At 41.9% G+C, this 23,858-nt stretch overlaps 1 protein-coding gene across 3 annotated transcripts in view; it reads left to right on the top strand.

Annotated features, from left to right (window-relative positions):
* Positions 1-23,858, top strand: part of SLC35F3 (solute carrier family 35 member F3) — a 184,123-nt gene that overhangs the window by 102,052 nt on the left and 58,213 nt on the right. For 2 of the 3 annotated variants that reach the window (XM_074820673.1, XM_074820675.1), the window contains exon 1: positions 15,269-15,464. The exons of the other annotated variant lie outside the window; for it this stretch is intronic. In XM_074820673.1, the coding sequence (XP_074676774.1) occupies positions 15,389-15,464 (76 nt within the window). In that variant the 5' untranslated portion in view covers positions 15,269-15,388. Of the gene's footprint in view, positions 1-15,268; positions 15,465-23,858 lie in introns of those variants that run through there. 3 annotated transcript variants of the gene reach the window in all.

Raw genomic sequence — 23,858 nt, 5'->3', positions numbered from 1 at the left:
AAAACAAGAAAAAAAGGGGATTGTTCTTGATTACTTACCAAATAAAACAGGCAACAGCTGTGAAACTGAGAGTAGTATTTTTCACATGGGGCAAAACTAACCTGTGGGACTTCTGCAATGAAAAATATACTGAGACCGTAAGTTCAGTAGGACTCAGGAGAGGATGGGACTTTTTGGGTGGAGTTACACTGTGCTCTCAACAACATCAACTGAAAGAATGGGAAACGTGTGCTCTAGGGATAAATCAAATGGATGATGTGGAGGGAGGGAGGCTAACCAGCATCAGTAAAGCACTGATGCAGATTCTTATCCTTAAATATCTACTTAGACCCACTCAGGAAATCACTTTGTAAGCAGATACAGATCTCTGAAGATGTGCTCAAGTCAGTTAAAGTTGAAGCTTCATTATTTGGTGTTTTGATTATGTGCCTGGACACTTTTGCATAGTATGAGGCCTGGAATTGCAACATGCTGAGAGGTAATCTCAGCACCAAGTGTGCTCTCCATGAAATTATAAACCATGCAGTATAGCAGAAAAACCCAGAACACATATATATCAAAAGACTTAACATTTGAAAGCAGTCCTCCCATTGCCACTGCCCTGGCTTCAGCTGATGAAACATCCAGCTTCCTAATATATATGGGTATTGTGAGGAATCAGGGCATGTTACTGACATGGGAGATAAAAGTGGGTGACTTACAATATGCTAATTTATGTGGCTATAATACAAATTATTTTCTGCTATGCTCACTTGCATTCATTCTTGTGAATCTGAGGCTCATTTCCAAGTTGTTCTTGAGATCCATGGCAAATCCCTAAGGCTTCTTCACATTGAGATACATGCTGAAGAGGGAAAGTCTGAAACAAAAAATGAAAACACAATAAAGTATGCCTTTGATTGAGATTAATCATAAACCATTCTTACACAATCTTATATCTTATGTATTACTCAGAGTTGTTTTGACTCCTCCTCTCTTACTTAGCCTTTGGAGTCTCATAATCTTCCTTAGTGCTGAACAGCAAAAAATTTTCCTGCAAGCCTGGAGGATCTTCTCTGTTCCCTTTTATCCATCTGTATTATCTGCAGCAGAAGTAGCAGTGATTCTAATTATGGAATTTCTGTAGTCATTAACATTTTATAAATGATCTGTTTCTTCTTTCAGATGGTCGTATTCCAGCAGCAGATAGTCTCTCACTCCCCCCTATTACTGGCAAATTATTAAGCATTTGGCATTCCGCACCAGTGGAGTTGCAAAGAACCTCCCTTCCCCCATTTGGTACATTCATGGGTACCACTTTTTTGCTAATCTCTTTCTTAAATGTAGTTTGTTAATGCTTGTATACAGTATACAAGCAGGCAGGAGAACATCAGAATGTTAGTATCTAAGTGACAAGAGAAGCAGTAATGACTTCTGCTTGTTCTTCAGTGCCTTTCACCCCAAAGTTTTCCAAATCTTAAAAAAAAAACCCAGAAACCCAAAACTCTTAGCACTGATCAGGCAGTCATTGGCAGTCTTTTTGGGTAGCAATTTCTTCATACCAGATGCATTGTACTTAATTTGGATTGGAAATAAAAAAGAAAACAAAATTTCTCCAGGTGAAACACAGGAAAACCACAAGATTAAAACACTTTACTAAACTTCATGCTGAATGGGGTAAAAAGAATGAAAGACAGGAAAGGCAGATCATAATGACCCTGGTTGTTGCCAGTGTATAGTGACATCATACTAACATTTGAAACAAAGTCTTCGGTGACTTTGAGTGACTTCCCCTGAAGCAGAGAAAACAAATTTTGAAACTACGAAGTATCTGGAAGTGAGACCAGGCTGACTGAACTTGTTACGCAGCTCTGCACACTGAAATGCAGTCATTTTGATGGTAATGCAATAGGACATGGTGTCTCTTCAGTTAAAGACTATTTTTCTGTCTAAAATTTAAAAAAACCGAACCCACAATTAATAATAGGAAGGGTAAAAGTTCTGTGAAATAAAATACACAGGGTTTTTTCACTTTTCATGCAGTGACCCAGGAAGGGAGTAACAGGTGGAATGGAATATCCACACCACAGCTAAAGGCTTTTTCAGTGAATGCAAACGGCTGAACGCTAATTCTGGTGGTATTCAATGATTAGAGCGTGTGATGAATAGATGACACTACTGCTTAAGGGTGAATTGTTTAAGATTCTCCCCGATTAGCGATTCTCCCCGATTAGCGATAAAATATGACAAAGTTATGTTTGATAAGATAGGGGAGATAAGGATGTAGTGAGATAAAAACATATAGTTTGGCTCTATGCTAACCTACTTAAAATGATCAGATAGAATGTCATTATCTAGGTATTGTCTTAATTGAGAAATAATACCTTTTGGAGTAGTTGTACGATGCTCTACAAGATAAAGAAGGCTGCTTTTTAAGCAAAAGGACTTAAACCAATCCTGCTGCTTAAGGATTTAGACAGTTAGCAATAAGACATTACCTGGCAGTTAAATGGGGTGAAGCTTAATGTAGGTGGTATAGATTGACTAAAATGCAATCAGCTTATTTTATTTTTATGTATCTTATACACTGCCAGAGGAGGGAGAGCAGGGTCAGAACTCTTTAAAATATATAGCATTAACTTAGATGAAGCCATATTATTCCTGTTTTACTTACACTGAAATATAGAAATTAAGGGACACATTTAATCTAAGTGTAGTCCTCTAAAACTTAGAGTTGTAGTTTGGGGAATTTCTCTGTAGTGCTTCTGCAGTTGATGGAAGATTGGCCTAAGGGATCCACATCTGGATCCTGTCCAGACAGCAAAAACATTCTTATTTTTTAAAGTAATTTTCAAGTAAACTCCTGAAATAATGAAATGGTTGCAGGCTCTCTGTGAATATTTGTTTGGATGCTGTTTTGGACTGAGCTCTGTTGCATTTATCTCAGCAAAGCCAACTCGCATTCCCAACATTTGCCTTGTTAGCATTTCACGTCCTCCCTTTCTGTAGTCTTAATTGCACTAATAAGTTCTGTATGCTTCTGCCTGTCTTCTGCCGTTGGATTGTTATCTTCAGCTGATGCCCTGTTTGCTTTGTCAGACACAGAAGTATCATTCAAGAAAATGTCTCCCACAGATACGCCTTCTATGACCTTATTTTACACAGTGATTATATGAGTAGTTCTTAAATGTTGGGATGACAAAAACTATTCTGAGTTCCTGGGTAACAAAACCAAGTTCTTTCCTCCTGATTGACTGGCAAGAACTTACCTCAAGCTTAGTTATGCAGTGGTCTTAGGTCCTTGTAGATTTAAAGCTGTGTTTTACTTCTTTCATCTATCTCACGCAAGCCTTCCAGGTATGATTCTGCTTCTCTACTTGGAACCTCCCTTGTTCATCTGAACAATCTGGAAAAGAGCACCAGATAAGCTTTTTCATGGAAAAAAGAAACCAAGAAAAAGCTTGTCAATTCCCATATATAATCTTGTGGCTGGGGAGTATATATGTTTTCTCAATTAGGGTTCCTAAAGTTCCTTTAAATGCACTAGCTATGCCCTATACAGTGATTAAAGGCTCCAGCAAATAGGGCCTGAGAGCCTTACAACCTTCCAGTCTCCTATAAATGCATTTGCTTACTGATTTTCCCTTCTTTTCTTTATGCATTTGTTGTTGTTGTTTTAATCCTCTCTAGAAAGTCAATCCTGGACAAATGCCATTAGTGGGGGAAAGACTGAGCAAACAGCAAGTCTTATGTTTACTTCTGATGAAGTGCTGGCTTATTCCTAGAGGTGTCTAAAAGAGCCAGAGAGCCTGGACTCAGTCTAAAGCTTTATTTTTTAGGTCTCCATGAGCAATACTCAGTTTGTTTTACATTTTGCACTGGAAATGCTAATATCCAAGCCAGGTTTAAACTGACACTGAAGAGTTATTTCTTTTCAGTGAGTTACTACAGAAAACAGCTATAACTTATCTGGAAGGTGTTTTATACATTGCTAATCAGAAAAAAATTGCTTGGCATTTGTGCTATTTATTTCCATTAGGTGGTATGGGACCTAGATTTATGTTTTGAAGCTTTGAGGAACTGTGTATTGCATTGCTGAAGGCTTTAGACTGTTCTATGAAAGAAAAGCAGCTGAAGAAATATATGCTGCTGCCTGAATTATTACACATATCTGAATAACAAGGCCCCAGCCACATTTGCCTCCTGCCTGTAACTGCAATAAAAGGTACTTTAATTTTAATTACTTAGAGCAAAATTCAAGTGATTTGTTAATATCAACAAAACCCTAGGACAGAGTTATAGTAATGTTTTATATACACTGGGGGGAACGCTGGTGGAAATAATGTGCAGGATATAAATCTGCTTTCCTGCTGCTTCACAGTTCAGTGAAAATTTAACCTGACATCCAGACCTGCATCTGCTGGGAGTGGGCGAGGGAAAAAGAGCACAAACAGCCACCCCTGGGGGAAGGTTTCATTGTTCCAGATCTCAGGAGAATGAATCTGCCATCAGTGCAGAGGCTGGAGCCTGCCTAATGGAGGTTCAGTACAGTCAAGAGGGAGATGGATAGGCTGTCTCTTGCTCTCAGGTCCCTTATCCTACCATCATCCAGGCATCCGTCCAGTTCCTAGCAAAGATCAGAGCATGCCTTATCCTACTGTAAGTGACAGCAGAAGCTGATGCTCCCCCAGGGTTATGCTAAGACCATAGCGTACCAGCCAGGGGAGCCTCAGATGAAGTGCCAGTCTTGTCCTCGCTACTCCTACTTCATATCCATGTGCCATCCAGTGAACACTCCTGAGGCCGTATCTGGCAGGTTTGCTTTGCGTGACGGGAGGGATACAAATCAGCTGGATTCTCCAAAGAATTTGTCCTGGTGGCTGTGGTGAAAGGATCAGACTCAGCTAAAGAATAAGTTGGAAGTCTCTTTGCACAAGGATACATGTTAACCCCAAACAACACCTTATAGGTTAAGGAGCCTCCCTGTAATAGAAATTTGTGCTTTTAGTAGCCTGTTTTTCACTCCAGCTGAAAGGAATGGGATCTGCTGAATTCCTATGCTCTGTCCAAAGGACACATTGACTTTCCTACCAATAGGCAGGTGCTTCAGTTTTCCTGAATTAACCCAATGTTCTTCTTATTTCTGATTCCAGGTGTGTTTTGTATTTGTGTTCTGATACTTCCCTGAACTATTGTCCATCTGTCTTTGGCTTGTCCTGTCTGGTGGTCCTCTCTTTCCCTCTCTCTCTTGGATACTTCTGCCTAATTCTTTGCCCTCTTTTAGCTTTTCTATGGATTCACAGCTTATTGTGACCCTCCCTCCCTCTACTCTATAAGCTAATATTTTTAATTTGTCTACTTTTAAAATTTAATTTCCTTTTTAGCTGTTTTATTATTACTGTTTTATCAGCAATGACAGTTCCAGTGTTGAGTGCATTGAGTGCAATGGCAAAATTCCCATTAATTCAACAGAAAATCGTCTGAGTCATGGGAATGTAAAACCATGTGCGTAATCTTATTACAGATATCCCTGGTACTGTTAATTAATGATCCAGATTCATTCCCCAAAAGCATTAACCAAATCCAGTCTAGAAGTTGAGGGATTAATGATAAGCAGCAGCAGGTCTTTATAAAGAGATGTCTTGTTATTGTGAAAAATACAGGGCTTATAGCATAGAATAACACATCTTCAGTGCTCACAGCCATTGTCACGTAAGAGTGAAACTTGAAGTTTCTACTCCAGCATTTCAAAAAATCATCATGCCTATTTTAACAAAAGGTGTACAGATTTAGCAATGACTGGCTAGCAAAAGACAGCAAGAACCCATTATACCTGCTTTCTTCTCATACTGCAAGAGAAAAACAGACAAGATCCACCAATCACATCCCAAGGAAGACTGTAGAAATCTCTGCTTTTTACAACAATATGTAAATTGCAAACTCCTAAAAGTTGGCAGGAATCAAGTTGATGAAGGATAAAAGTTGTGTATCATACAGAACCTCCACAAACAGCGCACATACCTTGTGCCCATGTGGGTGGGGGGAAAAGAAGATATCTGTAGTAAATGTGTGCCATAGTATAGTTTCACCTAAAAATAGAGAGAAGCACGAGAGTGACTAAGAGAAACCACCACTTTCTCCTTCATCCTTTCCTGACCTCCTGACCCCCAGGCTGTGGTTCCCCTTATCTGCTGAAATCAAAGGCAATCTATTAGACCATTTCATCAATATCGGGTCAGTATTTATGACATTTTTTAGAGCTAATCTGATATTCACTGAATTTCCAAACTGTAGAATTTTAAAAAAACCACAATGCTTTTGCTTCTTTTAGACTAAAGTTCATCAAATAGAGAATATAATGTTACAATCCTGCTTGTTTATTCCAAGTATTTCTGTTGGAAAAAACTTCCAGTTTTCCTCAGTCTCATGACTGATTTTTGAGGGCTACTACAAACATAATATTACAGTCTATGTAAAAGAGTGAATTCAGTGCAGGTTATTTGGGGTAGATTATACTCTTTGCTGCCTGTGCATTCATCTGACATGGCTGAATTGAAATCTGAGGAATCATTGTAATTTTACATTGTTATGAAACTCCTGACTGTATCCGTGGTCTTTCATATAAAGTACTTCCTTTCCAAAGGGACAGAGCAGCTCTCCTAACTTTCCAGCCACAACCTCAAGCTCATTTCCTCCTGTCTTTAACTCTGCGCTGCAATCAAAACTCCCACCTTGAAGCAGCCCAAAGGACTTGAACTTTTTCTGAGGTGTTTCCCATGAATATGAGGCAATAAACCTTTGCTGCAGGTATTCATCTATTGTTCAACAATGCACTTATGAGGTTAAAATCATTCACTCTATAAAGATATATAAAATTATTAATAAATTTATGAACACCTAGAATATTAAGAGAGGTACTTCTTGGTCTACAAAATGCTGTTTCACAGTCATTTCAAAACCTGAGATTTAGTGTATGACCCAAAGATTTTAATTATTCCTGCACTAGTGACAAACGACAGTAACAATACATTCACCCTCTGCACTAGTTATAAATTCATCCTCTTTATTAAGAAAGGGTGATAAATTATAAATATAAGCCTGTTAAATATACTCCAAGTGTTTAATAACAGTAGTGCTCAGCTGTTCTCAGGGCTTTTCAGCATAGGTTCTCAAAAGCACATTAAGGAAGTAGCCAAGTTATGTCCCAGGGTACTCATGAGTAACTTGTGGCAAAAACTTAACTCACGCCCTGTGTCACGGTAATGGCAGAACCTGAAATGGAGTGGAAGGATCGTAGTGCCACTGCTCATAGAACACACCAGTAGGTACTTTTAGATTATATAATAGGCAGTCCCACCCCGGCGTTCTCTCACTTTTCCTTTTCCCAGTATCTGAAGGCAGATATTCTTCTAGGAAGCAGGTTTATATTGCTGTGTCATATTATAATAAAATATCTTGGGCCCAACTATATTAAAATCTCCCTTAATAGCTGCTGAAAGAATCAAGAGGAGAAGTCCCCAAAAAAGAGGGAAGTAGTCAGTGGGCTCAAGAAGAAGCAATCGGCCTCTCCAAGGGTGGGAGACTGGAGTGATAAGGATTGCAGGGTAGGGAGGATGTAATTACAAATCACTTGGTGCTAAAAGGTTCATCCCATATAATGCCTTTTAAATAAAATCTACGCTTCAAGGAGGAACTCAGTGTGCCAAACTGAATGCTCTCTCTGAGGGCAATCAGCACAAGTTACTTACTCTGAACCTTTCAGTGAGAGGTCCCAGGAAAATTAACCTGTTGCTTCCAGGGATCTGACTTGCTGCTTCCTGAGAATTAACCCAGAAGTCCTCTCTGCTGGGCCTCGCTTGGAGAATCCTGTAAGGAAACAGGGCAGACTTGGAAAATTTGTAGAGATGCTGTGCCCAGGCCATTATTTTTCATCCTCATCTTGAATTCTTCTGGACATAGCACCAGTAGTGTGCACAGGCAGAAATTTAGAATCACGAAGCAAATGGTAGGAGAGCTTGAGAGGTGTACAGCTTATGGACAGCTGCAGTGAATTTACTTTGAAGCTCTAAATTCTGAAGTCTAAGACACATCCAGAAATCCCAGTACTAGCTATTAAGGATTGTGATGGACATGAACAATAAAAAAAAGAACCCACAGTTGGATGTTTTTTGCTGTTTGTCTGTGTAACTTTATAAGTGGATGTGGCATTCAGTTCGTATTGCAAGCTTTTTAGTATTAGCACTGGAAGAAATGTGACAAAGGAAAGACATGAAAGAGGAAAGGAAAAGACAATGCAAAGAAAAGAAGAACAAAAGAAATATATAAAAAGTAAGAAGAAAGACAAAGTGCAGAGTATACAGAGGAGAACAGGGAAAATGTAATTATTTAAAGTGTTTAAAATCAGTCTTCCTGGTAAAAGAGCAATACAGGAATAGGTCTGGACCTGGTGGCTCTTACACATCTTTGGATTTTAGATAGGCAGCAATTTGCTTCCTGGAAAATATCTAGCAAGTTATTTATGTGCGCTGAAAACCTCTCCAGTCCACAGGCCACTGGGAATGCTTACATCCTACCTAATTTTTGGTTCAAGCAGCTGGCAGTAAAACTTAAATTTGACAGACATCGTGATTTTCATCCCAGAGCACTGTCCGTAAAAAGGGTGACTTGAAATACAGAATATATTTGCTTGGAGGTGTCTTTACTGTTATTTTCTGAAAGATCTTTGGATGTCCCTTTTTCATCTCATTTTTTGTTCTTTTCCTTCCTGATACTACTTGGGAGGGCAGTGCAGAGTTCTGTAAATATTCAAGTGAGAAGGAGAAAAAAAATGTGAATCTGTCTTCAGTTCTCATAGTCTCTGTTTGTGTGTTTGAGGCTGGGAGTCTATGCTTATTTGCTCAGTCAATTCTAAAAGAGCCTCTTCTTTGAGGACAAAAGCTTGCCTCACAGAATGAACTTATTTCTTTTCTTTCTGAGCCAGAGTCTGAACAATAGATTTTTTTAATCTTCTTTTTAGGTTTTAGATGTTTTAATTCTGTTTTTATATGTTCCAATGTTGGATTTTTTTCATCTATTTTTTTACAATGCTAGAAGTGTGAGCTACTGCCAAACATGGTCTTCTGGCCTTTGCATCTTTAATAGAGGAGTCAGTTCCTCCTAACCTAGGATGTTACAGTGGTAGAGGTTTAACACATTTACACACTGTTTCTGATGGTGGAAAGCATGTGCAACTATGTTTAAATGCACTTCACATCCAGTGCTTTACAAAGACAACTGGCCAGGTGTGGGCTGGTGGTGAAAAATATAGAGGTGATGCCCAGTTATTCTTAATGTGGTATGTATCCTAGATAATGAGAGGGTTAAGAAATAGTTGCTACTGAATCCTTGATATTGGTGGCATAACGGTATCTTTTGTATGATTTGGGGTCATTAAGGTCTTGTAGTTAGACAGTGTCCCATATACAAATAAGCAAGGAAAAGCAATTGCCTGATAAACCCAGGAGGGTCATTAGAAAAACTGCCAGGTTGTTAGGATATGAGAAGACTACTTTCTTGTCTCCAGCCACAACGGCACAGGGAACTGCTAGCTCTGGGAATCGACGTTTGAAATGGCTAAAAAGTGACAAGAGACAGAAGGAGGGTTGGTGGAGTTGTCAGGAGCAGCTAGCGAAGAGCAGCTTCTACCAGGCAAAACTGTTGAGCCTGCTGGGGTTCCCAGGGAATGACAAACTGCAGAAAGACAAATGGGCATCTTAAGTGTTTTGCCGGTTTATTCCCTTCCAGTTTCTCCTGTGTTCCCACTACTAATATCAAGAAATGCTATATATTTAGGTAGTCTGATCGCTGTATTTCATTATAGGTCACAGCTCCTAAAGGCAAACCTTGCAGGTGGCCTCACTGAATAATCACAGTCACCAGGTGATGGGTTGTTCCTGAGCTGCCTGGTCCAAAAGTGGGCAGTTCCCGTAAACTGCACCTAAAGTGAAATGAAGACCGAGTCCGAGTGGCTTTGGGATGCCCTTGTCCCCCAGCAGTGTCAGAAAGGTTTGAAGCAGCTTGGCAAACAGCTGATTCACTTATAAACGTAAGGCTTTGTTCACAAAACTTCACAATCCCATACCTGCCCATGGGCACTGAATTAACTTTTCTTTAAAATTCGAAGTAACATAAAAATTGACAACATATTTCCCTTCCAAAACATGGTTAAGACATGAATGTTTCCTGTCAAAATCCTAAAACACAAGTCTGAAAATTAAACTTACATAGTCCAGTGTTGAAACTCTAAGACTAGCTGCTTCTTCTTACATTTTGTGGAATTCACCAGTATTATTTGAAATACATGTGGTTTTTATGCAGAAAACCATGAGAGCTTCTCAGAAAATATTGGAAACAGTTAATATTTTATGAGATTTGGAAATAAAATACATCAGTGTTGTCTCCTCCAGTAATGCTTACAGCAGTTATAAACAGGTTAAAAAACTTGTGAAGAAGATATTCTCACCAGGACTTTGCATCTGTGTCTAGAAACTGTTGGATATATGGTCATATATACAGTCTGCAGCATTTATGGGCAGCTCAGATTTGACTGTTTTCTGTAGCACTGTATACCTGATCAAACTGAAGAGAAGGTATTCAGGTAAAGCAGTAATTCTATAGCAATCTCTGTTCTGTGAAGTCTGGCAAATACCTCTAGCCAGACAGGTCTTAATCCTTCCTCTTCCCTTCACTACCTTGTACTGTGGATTCAAGACATGATACTGAAAGTGACTGAACTCTTGGAATAAGGAAGATTGGAAAGATGTCATCCTTACAGCTAGGCTAATATTGCAGAGAAAGACTGTATGTAAATTTGACAAAAATGTGAATTTGTTCTGAGTGGAGGTTGTGAATGTAGGAGGCGTGCAAACAGAATAGTGGTGGATGGTCACCAGACAGTGCATCTAAATGCAGATTTCAGAATGATTGCAAGACAGCAAATATCACTTTCAAAATAGCTATTATTTGTGTTGGAAATGTGCTTTTGACATCTATGTTTTTCTAGTTGGGAAATATAAACAGATTAGAAAGTTATTAGACAGTAGCCAACAAAACTAACACAGCATTCAAGTAGAACAAGCTCCTCACAAACAGACTAATAATTATTTGCAGAGAATCTTCACCAAATAACTTCAGATAAACTAGAGGAAAGGGTGCTCTGTTCCTGACAGATTGTGGGCAGTGTAGGTTTCATGCATGTATTTGACTCCTGGCAGATGAATTCATTCTGGCATGAGATGGAGCCTATTAGGAAATTGGCTACACAAGTAAAAGTCCACACTCCATTTCCTTTAGGGTTGCTAAGCACAACAATTATTGCCCTCAGTGGTAAGGCAAGCACTTAAATTAATAAATGTCCTATTAATGAGTACACTAAACACAAAACGTCTGAACTGGAAAAATACCAACTGTACATGTTACCAACTGGGTGCGTGTTTCATGTTGGTTAAACAAACTAACTAATAGAATAAAAGTCAAAGGTTGTAACACACATAACTATGAGAATTTAGTTTTGTCTTGAATCTACCTTTCTATGTCAGTAAGAAATCTTTCAGAAAAGCAGTGATGATATATGAGTTTAAAAGCAGTATGATGCTGGGTGTTAGCACACTCATATATAGGTTTACGTGTAAAAAACGCAACCCAGTGACTATGATTTCTTTAATCTAAAATGATGAGGGGTAACTGACTGTACCAGTTCCATCAAACTTCAAATTCTACAAATTCTTCAAACTGGGCAAATTCTAACTATCTCATCCCGGATTTTTAGTCTGACCTTGCCTTTTTCACATGAAGCATCCTTGCTCTTGATTAGAAATGAAAGTCTGCTTTCTCCAATTTTCAAGCTTTGAGAGTTTCCTATCCACATTTGTAAACTGTCTGCAGCCCAGATATCCACCAGCTTCTCCTCCTCCTCTCCATCCTGGGAATGGTGTTGTAAAGGAAAAAAGCCATAAATTTGACTTGAAATTTTACCCTGAGTGCATCAGTTTTGCATTGCTTACACTTTAAGAAGCCTACTGTAAATTAAATTAAATGTAATCCAGCAGCAAATGCGTTAAGGCTTAGGGAGGTGGGGAGGCTGCAGCATGTTACAAGTTATGGAAAGTAACAAGCCTGCTGCCAAATGCAGCTCTCGCTGTAGAAGCCCTGCAATACAGTCCTCAGGCACCCTAGTCTTCATTAAACAAACACAAGTTTTTGTTATTGTGATATGTGGCTGAAATTTTTATGCACAGTGCAAGACGGGGGCCCAGTGTGGATCTCTGGTGAAAGTGTGTGTGCCTGTAAGGGCAGCAAAAGAAATCAGAGACTGACAGAATGAAAGTGCTCTGGGATCAGGGTCAAGCAGAGCCGTATCAGACTGCATCAGCCCCAGTAAGCTTCACACATGCGTTTCCAAAAGCCTGCAGGTGGTTGGATGTCCTATCCCCAATTTGAACCCAGCCTTAGTTGGCTATTAATTGTCCTTGGTGCCTTTAAAAGCTTCTCTGGGGTGACTAAACTGAACACGAAGGAGAGGAGTCTTGCGTGCAGTGGTCGCGCAAGGCATCATTCAGAGGAGGAAGGAGGACAGGAGGTTTGAAGGCTTAGATGCCTCCTAGCTCTCTGGCAGCACCAGCTGGCAGAGGTGTGCCAGTCTCTGCTAAGCAGTGCACTTGGACACCACCCTCATCTAGGCAAGCGGAGGACCAGCTAGCCGCAGGAGATAGTTACTGCTGTGCAAGTCTTCAACGTTTGGAGTTCTAGGCCTAAATAAAACATTGCAAATGTGAAACACGTTAATAACTCCACAAATCCTGCAATATTAAATATATGCAGAGTTAAAATAACATGCCATCAAAAAAATAATAATTTGTCTTGTTTTCAATGTGCTTCTCTAGGTAAGCAGCACAATCCTCCAAGTAAAATAATGTACTTACTGTGTTTTTCCTTTAAAAAATAAGAGAGCATAAACCTTGCAGAAAGGGTGTAAGTGCCCAGCAAAAAAGACTTTTTAATAAATAGCCTTTTAATTCTTATGAATGTCCCACTGATTACAAGATATAGCCAGTAGAGAAGTCTGATTGTCCTGCCTTGCACAACCATTTACCTCTAGGAAAAGTAGGTGAAATCTGGATGTAAAATGCTGGTTTAGTAGTCTCCTGCTTACATAGCAGAGGCTCAGATGATCCTGAGAGGTAAGCTCAGAGCAGAAGCCAGCCAGGGTTATCCAGGTTCTGTTCCTCACTGATGTTACTTGGTCATCTGAATTTGAGGGAGTCACTTAAATTCTGTGGCTGTATTTTACCCACCAGCAAGCCTGAAGTTTCTTCACAGAGGCAGTGTAAAATGAATTAACATTTTGTAACGTGCTTTGAAATCTTCAGATAAAAGGCACTGCAACATTGCAAAACATTTCATGGACAGAACCATCCGAGGTGAGATCTGCCTCTTTTTATGTAACTTCTTTCAAAGATCAGAAACTAATTGGACTCTGAGATTAAATAGTGCAGTGAAACACGATGGACCGCCAGTTTCCAACGTGCCTATGATCTGTAACATCACAGGAAGCTGAATGGATCAGATAATTCTACTGAGAAGGCCTGGAAATAACCATGAAAGCCAATTTTTTTCATTTCACCAAGACGAGCTTTTGTGGTCTTAGCACTGAGCACATGAATATACCCTCCAGAAGGATCCCTTCGAAAGGAGCCTAATGATATTTTTATAAAGCTCATCCCAAAGGCTGACACAGAAGAGGCATAGGAAATGCAAAGCACCCCAGAGCTTCATCAGACTGCAGATCACCAGATGAGGCCTGTGCAAACTAACAGTCCGGATCTGACCCACCAGGAGAGCTCGCCTCTTAAATATAAAGAGCTGTCTGGCTGGCACAAGTAAGGTGGTGTTTTCCCACGGTTTGCTAAACAGTCTGTTGGGGCTGCTTTTCAATAGCTAGTATTTATATAATTAACAAATACCTTGGTATGTTTGTGGAGTATTGATGGCTGCCCAGTCTTGTTTGCAAAGTACACTCATTTTAATTTGACCAAATCTTAAGAAATGTTGAGTATTTGCGTCTTTGTCTGGTGACACATCTCATATTGGAACCTGGTAGATGTGCTAAGTATTTTCATACCCACAGAAGAAATGACTAGGAGTAAAGGGTGCTGAGTTCACTGTGCTCAGCATCTTGTGAAAGATAGTTCTTTGCTTATAGAGATATAATCTTTTTTACATGTTTCATATTCATTCATTAGGATGTGTTCTCTCCTGGATCCACTTGCATTAAGACTTGTTAATTAATACCAGTTAGACTTCTGCATATTGACAGAAGGGTAAATCTACCACATGTTGTTGGTATGTCATGACTGGGGGTCTTAAAATTATTGTTGAAAAAAGCCCACCATAAGAAGTTGCTACATACGAGCAGCATCCAGTTGTGAAATACCACATTTTATTTAACTTGGGTGTAGGTATGGAGATATTTTGTTTCCTGCCTCAAAAAGAAGTTGGTAAGCGGTGTTAAGAAAGCTGTAGAGTATGCTACTGCAAGTATTGGAATATTATTGATAAATCGATGGCGTATCCTCATCTTGAACACTGTGTCTAATTTTGGTCTCCCTCCTAGGAAGGACGCAGCAGGAACAGAAAGGCTGTGGAAGGGATGGTAGGAATTAGTGAAGGCATGGAGGAAAATCGACACAGAACAGTGACTGGACTTGAAGGAAGATAAAGGAGGGATATAATATGGGCAGATTAAAAAAAATGGTTTGGAGAGTGTAGATTATCCTTTCCCGTATGCCAGTACGAAGGGAACGAAGCAGACCATGAAAAGCCAGGAGCCCTTTCGGTGCGGTGCGGTAGCCCAGTGCCAGCAGAAGCCGCCAGAGCAGGGAGCCCGGCTGGCCTCGGGGGGTCCGTCTGGCCCCGGGGAGCCCGGGCAGGCCGGCGGGAGCCCCAGGGGTGTCCGCAGCCGCATTACGGTCCGGGCTGCCTGCGGGCTCTGCCGGAGCGGTGCCCGGGAAGGCGCCCGCGGCGCCGGCCCTCCCAGGCTGGACCACGGGGCAGGCGCCCCCCGGGACGGGGAGGGGGGGGGGGTCGGCAGCGCCCCTCGCCGCGGCGTCCGGTCGCCACCCGGCCTGGACCCGGGGGGGCGGCCCCGGGAGCCCTGGGGGCGGGCGGGGGGGGCCGTGCCGGTGACGTCGGGTTTGCAGCAGCCCCGAGCGGCAGCGGGCGGGCGAGCCCCAGCCCCCGCCGCCGCCCGGTGCTGCGGCAGAGGGCGGCGGGCCGGGAGCCGTTCCGGGGGAGCGCCGCCGAGGAGGGCTCCGGCGGCGCCAGGATGTAGGCGCGGGGCGGCGGGGGAGCTGCCGCCGGCGACGGGCTCGCCATGAAGAAGCATTCGGCCAGGGTGGCCCCCCTCAGCGCCTGCAACAGCCCCGTCCTCACCCTCACCAAAGTGGAAGGTAAACCGCGACGCTGGGAGCGGGACGGGGGTACCGCCACGGGGGATGCTCCGGGACCACGGGGTACCGCGACGGGGGATGCACCGGGGAGACTGGGTACCGCCGCGGGGGATGCTCCGGGGCGACCGGGTGAGGTGCTGGGGCGATGCCCGGCGGCGGGGGAGCTGCGCGACCCGTGGGAGGGCGGCGGGGACCCTCCCACGGGTCGCGCAGCTCCGCCACCGCGGGGCATCGCCGGCGCCCACCCCTGTCCCCCGCCCCGCTCGGCTCCGGCTCCTTCCTCCCCCACGCTCCAGAGACAGAGCTCTGCACTTAGAGCTCCCCCCGGGGCCCGGGAGTAGCCCCCAAGCCCCTGGGCAAGTACCTGCCAGGCGGGACCCCTGGCAGGAGGGAGGGAGGGTGCTGGACAGGTTTGACCCCCGCGATGGGAGGGACACTACCCCGTGTGGCAACCATCCGTCCTCACCTCTGGTTGCCAAGCCCAGCTGCATGGTAGCCGTGGGATTGGGTGTCAGTGACCGGGAAGGACATTAGGAGCCCGCCAGCAGTGGGGGGTTGCCAGACCATGGAGACCTTTGGAGACTTTCAGGGATCGTGGCTGGGGACCTTGAAGAGAGCAGGGGTGTGCTCAGGAGGGTTTCCCAGAAGCTCTGAAGCTCTGGGCATAGCTGGTGGGGAGATCTGGGGCGAGGAGCTGCGATCTTGGGTAGAAACCTGTAGGCCATGCCCTGGGGAGGCAGAGCGGGTGAGATGGAGGGTGTGATGCAGAGGCAGGAGGAACAGAAGGAAGGTGCAGGTCAGGGAGAGGAGCCCATCTGAGGGGTGAATATGGAGCACAGTCCTGAAGGAGGGTAAAAGAGGAAGCCACTGGTTTGGGGGATCTACTGGGGAGTGTGGTCGTTGGTCAGGAGAATGGGATTGGTGAGAGGAAAAAGGTTGGCTGAAAGGAATGGAGGGAGGAGAGGCGGAAGGGGGTGAGCAAGATGAAGCAAAGAGGAAGAACAACTCAAAGAGAATGATTGAACAATGAGAGGTAAAATATGAATGTCAGACTCCATAGAAAGCTTATGCAGAAGAAAAAAAAGTTATATTGAAAAACTGAGGAACAAAGAAAGGAAAAGAAAAAATAGTAGCAATAGCTCTGTGGAGGAGAAAGTGAGAAAATGCAGAAATGCCTAAGAGGGAGAAAGGAACTAAAATCAGCAAGTAAAAGTGGAAAATCAGGAGTACCCAGAGGTTGTTATTTCAGTTCATGGAGAATACAGCTGTTGCATTCCCCCAACATAAAAAACACCTGCTGTAGAGATAGGAAAAGGGATCTCAGTTTTCTGACCGAAAGAAGAGCAGTCCTGATCTTCATTACACTATAATTAGAATTTTAAAAAGCCCTTGGAGTAAGCCCCATGCACAATAGAGTGTTTCTCTCAAGGTTCACATTGGAGGCTGCTCTGGGCAGCGAGCACGTCTCCCTTTCTTTTGGTGCACTGCACGTGCTTTATGAATCATAAATAATAATAACCCACCAGGTTCCAGCTTTGAAATGTGGGTCATCTCATTCCTCTTCTACCAGTTCAAATACAGTTTATTACCAACCTTATATAGAAACAGAAGTAGCGCAATCTTTCCCTGTACTGTAAAATTGAATCCTTTCAAGCCTTTCCGTGTTTGCTCTGCCTACCAGCTCTCAGATACCTTATTACCGCACACCAGGGACTTTGTTAACTTAGTTGGACTTTTCCTTCTTTACTTCAGATGCTTTTTTCCTTTATCATCAGTGGTAAAATCTAAATTGCCTTGATGGTGCATGATAGGGCCCAGAGGTTGTACAGAGGCAGGTAAGAGTTTCCTTTGCTATTTGCTTCCTTTTAATGAAACCAACTGGCTTTGTTTGAGAACTTCTTTTTCCAAATCAATTGACAACATTTCCTTTCAGACTAATATTGACTAATTTTGCCAGCTGGTGTTTAGAGCCATATGAAAAAGCCAAGATGTAGTTACAGGCAAAAATAAAGTGCGGCAGTGGGCATACTGCGGTCTGCTTACTTCCCTTGGTCTGGATGCCGTACCTCTGACAAAGATTTACCTTCCTAAAGTTCTCTGGTAGCCCAAGTCCCTTTCAAAGATGTAGCCAATGCTGCAAGAGCAAGACAGCAAAAACTTTCCGCTGCTTCGTAGTCATGATTATTTTCTCCCCTATCAACCACCATCAAAGCATTTCAAGGATCTTTGGCAGAACCACAAGGAATATGTTTCACTCTAGGATAGTTAGCCAAGAGGAGCCTTTCATTGATATGCATTGCTGTAAAGCCTTCCAGCATTCCCTCTATTTTCCTGTCAGTGCAGTAGTTTCTTTGCTTTAAAAGGGAGATAAGGACTTTGTGCGCCTTCAGAAGCGTGACTGCCATTTCAAATTATTTCAGAGATTGAATCATCAGTATGCTCTGAGCCTGCTGTACCAGCACTTTTCAAGACAACTGTATCTACATGCATCACTCAGGCAGGCAGTAACCGTATCATGTGTTTTCTGTGCCTGGTACCATTGCACACACTTCGTATTTTGAGAAATGTAGGCTCAGTGCCTGATTTGTGCTTCTTCATCTTTGTGTTGTTGTTTCTGTCACTAGTTTCGGTCCATACCTCAGTGGCCATTCCTCTCAGACTAGCCAATTGACTGGTTTCACCCTGTTTCATGTTCACATGAAAGCACAGTGTGCTTTGAGGACTGACTTCCCTTCCTTGGGAAGGTAAATATTTCCATCCCTGCTCTGCGTCTTGGGTTCTTCCAGAGATAGGTAACATCAACGTTGATGAGGAGCTGCAAGACAACCACCTTGTCAGAGAAAGCCCATCCTCCACTTAATTAGCCCCTGCTTTGAACTACTCCCAGGCTTCCAGCACCAAGGAAATGGTATTGCAGCCTCCCCATATAGCACGTTTCCTTTGCCCTTTTCTGTCAGCAATAGTGACTGGTGATACTCAAAGTTGCTTATAAGGCACACGATACCTCTCTGCTTTCAATTATTACCTGTAAATGTCTAAACTGGGTTGCTGTGGAACCAGATTCTGCCACATGCTCAGCTGGAGTAACCTTGTCTGCAGCACTGGAGTTACAGGAAATTTGTACAAGTACAAATGAGAAATTAATTTGGCCTTTAATATATTTGCATGCCTGCAAGGAACATCACAAGTGTGTCAACACTGTAATCACTTTAATAATAAATCTTTTTCACTTCTTTAGCAAGCACAAACTGAAGATCCCAAGCACAGCAGAAACTTTCATGAGTAGCTGTCTGCCGCCTTAAGAGATGCGATTCTTATTATCTGCATTTTGCAGATGGAGCTGCCAAGAAACTGCAGAAGGAAGCAACTTGCCTAAAAACGGGCAGCACATCTTTTCACAAAGCAGGCAAGAAGAGACCTACAGTAGATAGGAATGGACCCCCAAACTTCCCACACATTTTCTGGCCACGGGAGGGCACTGCCACAAATAGATGCAATAGGGATCTGAAATCAGGGATACTGAAATCAGTGACTTCTGGTTCCTACTAAAACTTCTCTTTGGGAAATAAGCTCAAATGCTGCATAAATATGTATCTGGATAAATACTGTGTAGCTATTAGCAGTGTTCTGCTCGTGGCATCTAGAGGTTTTGGTAGTCAGGCAGTGCTTGCTTGTACTTTGAGCATTAGGGCAGGCGCTGTGAAAACCTCACCCAGGAGTTACCATCTGTGGAAGCAAGAATTGTGCCCACTGGTTTTTTTTATGTGAGAGCTGTACGTTATAGAAACACTCAGTGCTTGTGTGTTCTAGAAACGGAAGCAGCTGGAGAGCAGGAGAGGCTGGTGGTTCAGTGGCTCAGCAGGGCTGTGGGTTTGTGTGGGCTTCCCCACTGAAGTGGCCTTCGCAAGGAATGCGTGCTGGCTTCTGCGTGGAGTAATTATCTTGCAAAATGTTCACTTGTGTTCAGGCTGTCTTTCTGCACAGAAGACAGTCTTCAATGTGAACATTCACAATCAGGGCAGAGACCATCAAACCCACCTTGTGCTTGCTCCATAGTTGTGGTAGCAGCTTTCACTCGCTCCTGACTGGAGCTGGGATGGAGGGAATGCTCTAGGGTTGAAGGTAACAGTAACACATTTGTGTGCAGCTACAGGAATGAATGGGGGTGTAAATTTGCTGTGTGTCTGCTTCTCCATGGTACCTGCCAGTGTGCACTCTGTTATTACAGAGTGAAGTCAGTGTGACTTATTCCCCTGACAGAAGAGCAGTACCCTCTACCATGTTTACTGTGGGTACTGAGTGTTAGGTGCACATAGGCAGTAATTGCACTCTGGCTTTGCTCCAGGGCAACTTTTGCCCAATTCTCCTATTCCTTGCAGTATTTTCAGTTAACACAACAGTGTGTTTGAGCAGATACCCAAAATCTTGTTCCAAAGACGTGAGGAGTTTCTCATTGCATAACACCTGGCTCCCTTCCCAAATGGCACCGTGCTTTCTTAGGCTTTAAACAGCCTCAAAATGAGCCGCTCTTAGCTGTGCTAGGCTTACTCACTGGGGATTCCCACCAGCTCATCTTTGATCAAGTCCCACTGGTTATTTCGTATACCATCTCGCCTGTGCAAACCCCTAAGCTCTAGGTTTGGAGGTGACTCATTACTTCTGCACTGTGTGTCCCCTCCCCAAATGATACAAAAATAAAATGAGACCATTTTGATGTTACTAAACTAATGCCAGAGCAGGAGCTTTAATGCATCATGAAGCGGAAAGATAAGTTATTAAAGATTTATTCAAGTTTCCTTACTTAGTGGCTGAAATGAGCCAGTATCTACACACTATGGACAAACAACAGTCTCATTTACCATGACAGAACTTGAGAATACCAGCAACCATTGGATCATCTTCTCAGACTTTCTGTAGATCACAGACTGTCACATTTCACCCACTTATCCCTAAGTGAAGCAAGGTGCATTTGCTGGTTGTCTTGAATCAATTTAGGCATTTGCTCTCAAAAAGTAGATTATGAATCCATCTATTTATTTATAATTTCCCCCATGAGAAATTGGAACAAGCACTAGTAAAAAATAAATATTAAGTCACCAGAACTCATCATTCATTGTCTCCTATTTTAGTTTTATAATTCTTGTAAAAGAAATGTCCCTCTTTCCTAATGGTTGACAATTGTAAGCAGTAGGATTTGTAGCACAGAAGCAGTTCAGTTTAAGAGCCAACGTTCAGAAAAGACTGGTAGTTCAACATAAAAGTCTATGATAGCTCAACATGTATTCTCCAGCAATTTCCCAGTTATAAGCCTCATACATAGCATTATTTATGTTGTAGCTTTCCTAACACATTATACTCAGCACAGGACATTACTTATATACTAAGTGGCTTGGTACTTGGCTGGAGTACCATCGCCAACCTTTAGTCCACAGCCCAGTTAATCTTTGTTAATTATAAACCGTGAGATGCCACTGCAGACCTGGATAGCATCCTGCGGAAGCAGGAATTTGGCCAATAAAAGAGTAGATTTACTTTGTAATCTTCACTGAGTTTTGCTGGCAGCCACTGCAGTGTAAGATCAAAGGCAACAGGAAACAAGGTGTTCTTAGCAGTGCAGAGATGGCTTGTTTTTAGGCAGAGCTGCCCAACAAATCTGTAGGCGCTGTGTGTTGGAGAAGCCAGGTACCACTGCCAATGTTAACTGCCCAGTGCCAGGAACCTGGATCCACTCTACCTAGGCATAATGCAGGAGTACCTTAGCCTGGAAATTTTGTGAGGCCTACTCAAGGCATGAATTTCACCATGGGATCTAGCACCCTTTGATTATACAAAAGTTATATGTTGACTCTTGTGGAAGTAATAGATAAACATTTTGCTCAGATTCACTAAGTCTGGCCAAAAACCTCCTCAAATTAAAAAAAAAAAAAAAAAAAAAAAAAAAAAAAGTGAGCCTTGTAATTCAGTCATGGAGAATGCAAATTCCCTAGTGCAACTCTCAGTATTTATGGCTGAAAAAGGCATGAGTCTGTCTTCTGTAGCTGGTTGAAAGAAGTGAGGAATAGCGGGTTGCAAAAGCCTTTCCTGCTGAAAAGAGGAAGAGGCAAGTATCAGAGAGAAAATAGAAACTAGAATTTTTGCATGTAATGTGTTTTTGCTCAGACTTATACTGAGTGCCTTGGTGCCAGCATGGGTCTAGCCAAACCTAGCTTTTTTATCAAAGGAGACCTAGCTTTTGTTGAGCTTGCTGGTGAGAGGTGAGGAGGCATCCTCTTTCTTCTGGTAATCCTTGAGCAGCAAATCATGTGGGGACTTCTCTGGATATATGTGCATTGCTCCAACCGCTGTGAGCACACCCAAGTCCATGTCAAGTCCATGCTAATATCTGGTTATTGGTTGACAGAGAACAGATGCTCCAACTATCTGTTCTGAACTTAGTACCTAAAAAAATCATTGTGTGTGAGGTTCAATAGCACGTTAACCCTTTAGCTTCTAAGAGAACAATCAATGGGCTATAGCAAAATCTTCTGTCTAAAACTGTGTTTACTTGAAAGCCAAGCAGCTCTGAATTTTTGAAAGCTCCATAAGGGAGAAAGAACATCGTCTTGGTTTTGATAAAATGCGCCCAGCATAGCCTCCACAGTTAACATGTATTCACTTACCTTTTAATATAAACACCTGTATATATGTACTGATATAAATGTGCTATTTATATTAGCATAAGTAGTGGAATTCCCTTGGAGATAAAACTATTACTCAAGAAAGGCATGTGGCACTCAAATGTCTAGCTAATTAGTACAGTAGTTTCCTGCAGAGAATCCAGTCTGTTTTTTTCACCAGAACAGACTATCATCTCTCAAACCTTTGTTCAGGGTGCTATTTGCACAGACTCTGATCAAAATTTGTCCAGAATATAGTTTTGGTCATAGCTTATTTTTGTTCTAATGGAACAAATGCTTACATGGAGATGCTGGTCTTCTCAAAGTAAATGGTGAAACTCCCAGTGACCTCACTAGGTAACTCACTGAAAGCTTCAGTCCAATTTTTATTCAAGAAGAGAATGCAGAATAATGAAAAAAACCCAACTCTTTTTCCATACTATCAAGAATATGAATTTCATAATCAGGATTATTCTTTACATGCTTTTATGGCTGTTACTTTCCAGCACCTCAATGGTGGTACTGTTATAAGCACCCAGTATCTTTTGTTTTCACTCTGGACTTCAGTCATGCATTCTGATTAATAAAAAGGACAGTATTTTTGGGAACTCACCACCCCACAAAATTCATGTTTTATATCATGTTTTAATGAGGCCCATTTGAATGCAGCACTTGTAGTAGAATTTTTAAGCAGTTGCCTCTGAAGATAAATTAAATGGATTAAAGTCCAAATTGCTGCAGTATGGAGTTAATTTTTCAGCTCTCTCTGTATCACTAACAGGAATTAGAATATATATTGTGCAGAAAGCCTTGCTGGAGTATTTGACAGAGGAAGAAAGGCATATGTATGCTAAGGAGGAGAATTTAGCATATCTTCAACAAATACATGCAGATTATTTAATTCTAACTCTTAGTAAGCTTAGGTATAATATTTAGCACAGGATAAAAGAGGAATCAATATATGGTAACCATTAGTGATAGAAAACAGTGTATCTGTGAGTAATACTTTAGGATCTGGGAGTGCCTGTTTCAAGAAATTTATGCCTCTTTGGTACAAGTTAAGCTAGATGGATAATCTGGTGGTATCAGTGATACGGGACAGATTTCCACAGACAAGAGGAGAGGAGGATCATCTTGATTGCCTGTAAGCCAATAGACCTATTTCCTGCCCTGTGGAAATTAAATTGAGATGATCAGATAGGTTTGAATATCCTGCATAGGTTATTGTAACACTTCACTTTGTATAATTAGTTAATTTGTATTACGAATTCCAATAGCAGAAGATGGTCTGAACTCAGAATGCATTTGTCTTGCTTTGAATCTGTGTTCATGCGGTTTTCCCCATTTTCAGATACCTACATCCGTTATTCTATAGCTTCAAGCAAATTCAGACCTTCTGACCTAATAGGTTAATACCCTGGTTTTATTCTTTAAAATAACCTCTACTGTGGATTTCAAAACTATCTGCTGTATTGATTTATTCTTAATTTAGTCATGCCATTCCTTGATCAAATTAAGTAAAATTATTTTTATCTGTTACTGTAAAAACAAAGTATTTAAAGAAAGTGCTTTAAACTTTTAGTTTCCCAAATAGCACTACAAATCCATATGTGCAATGCCATTTTGACCAGGTATTCTCATTTAAAAAGTGATTTAATAAATGTTTATGGGGTTTTGTCATTCTTCCATTGTGATACATTAATTGGTATTATTAAAAAATATAATACTAGTCTGTTAG

The sequence above is a fragment of the Strix aluco genome, chromosome 3 (assembly GCF_031877795.1).
Source record: "Strix aluco isolate bStrAlu1 chromosome 3, bStrAlu1.hap1, whole genome shotgun sequence".
Classification (NCBI taxonomy): domain Eukaryota; kingdom Metazoa; phylum Chordata; class Aves; order Strigiformes; family Strigidae; genus Strix; species Strix aluco.
This window is presented reverse-complemented; position numbering and strand designations above follow the sequence as displayed.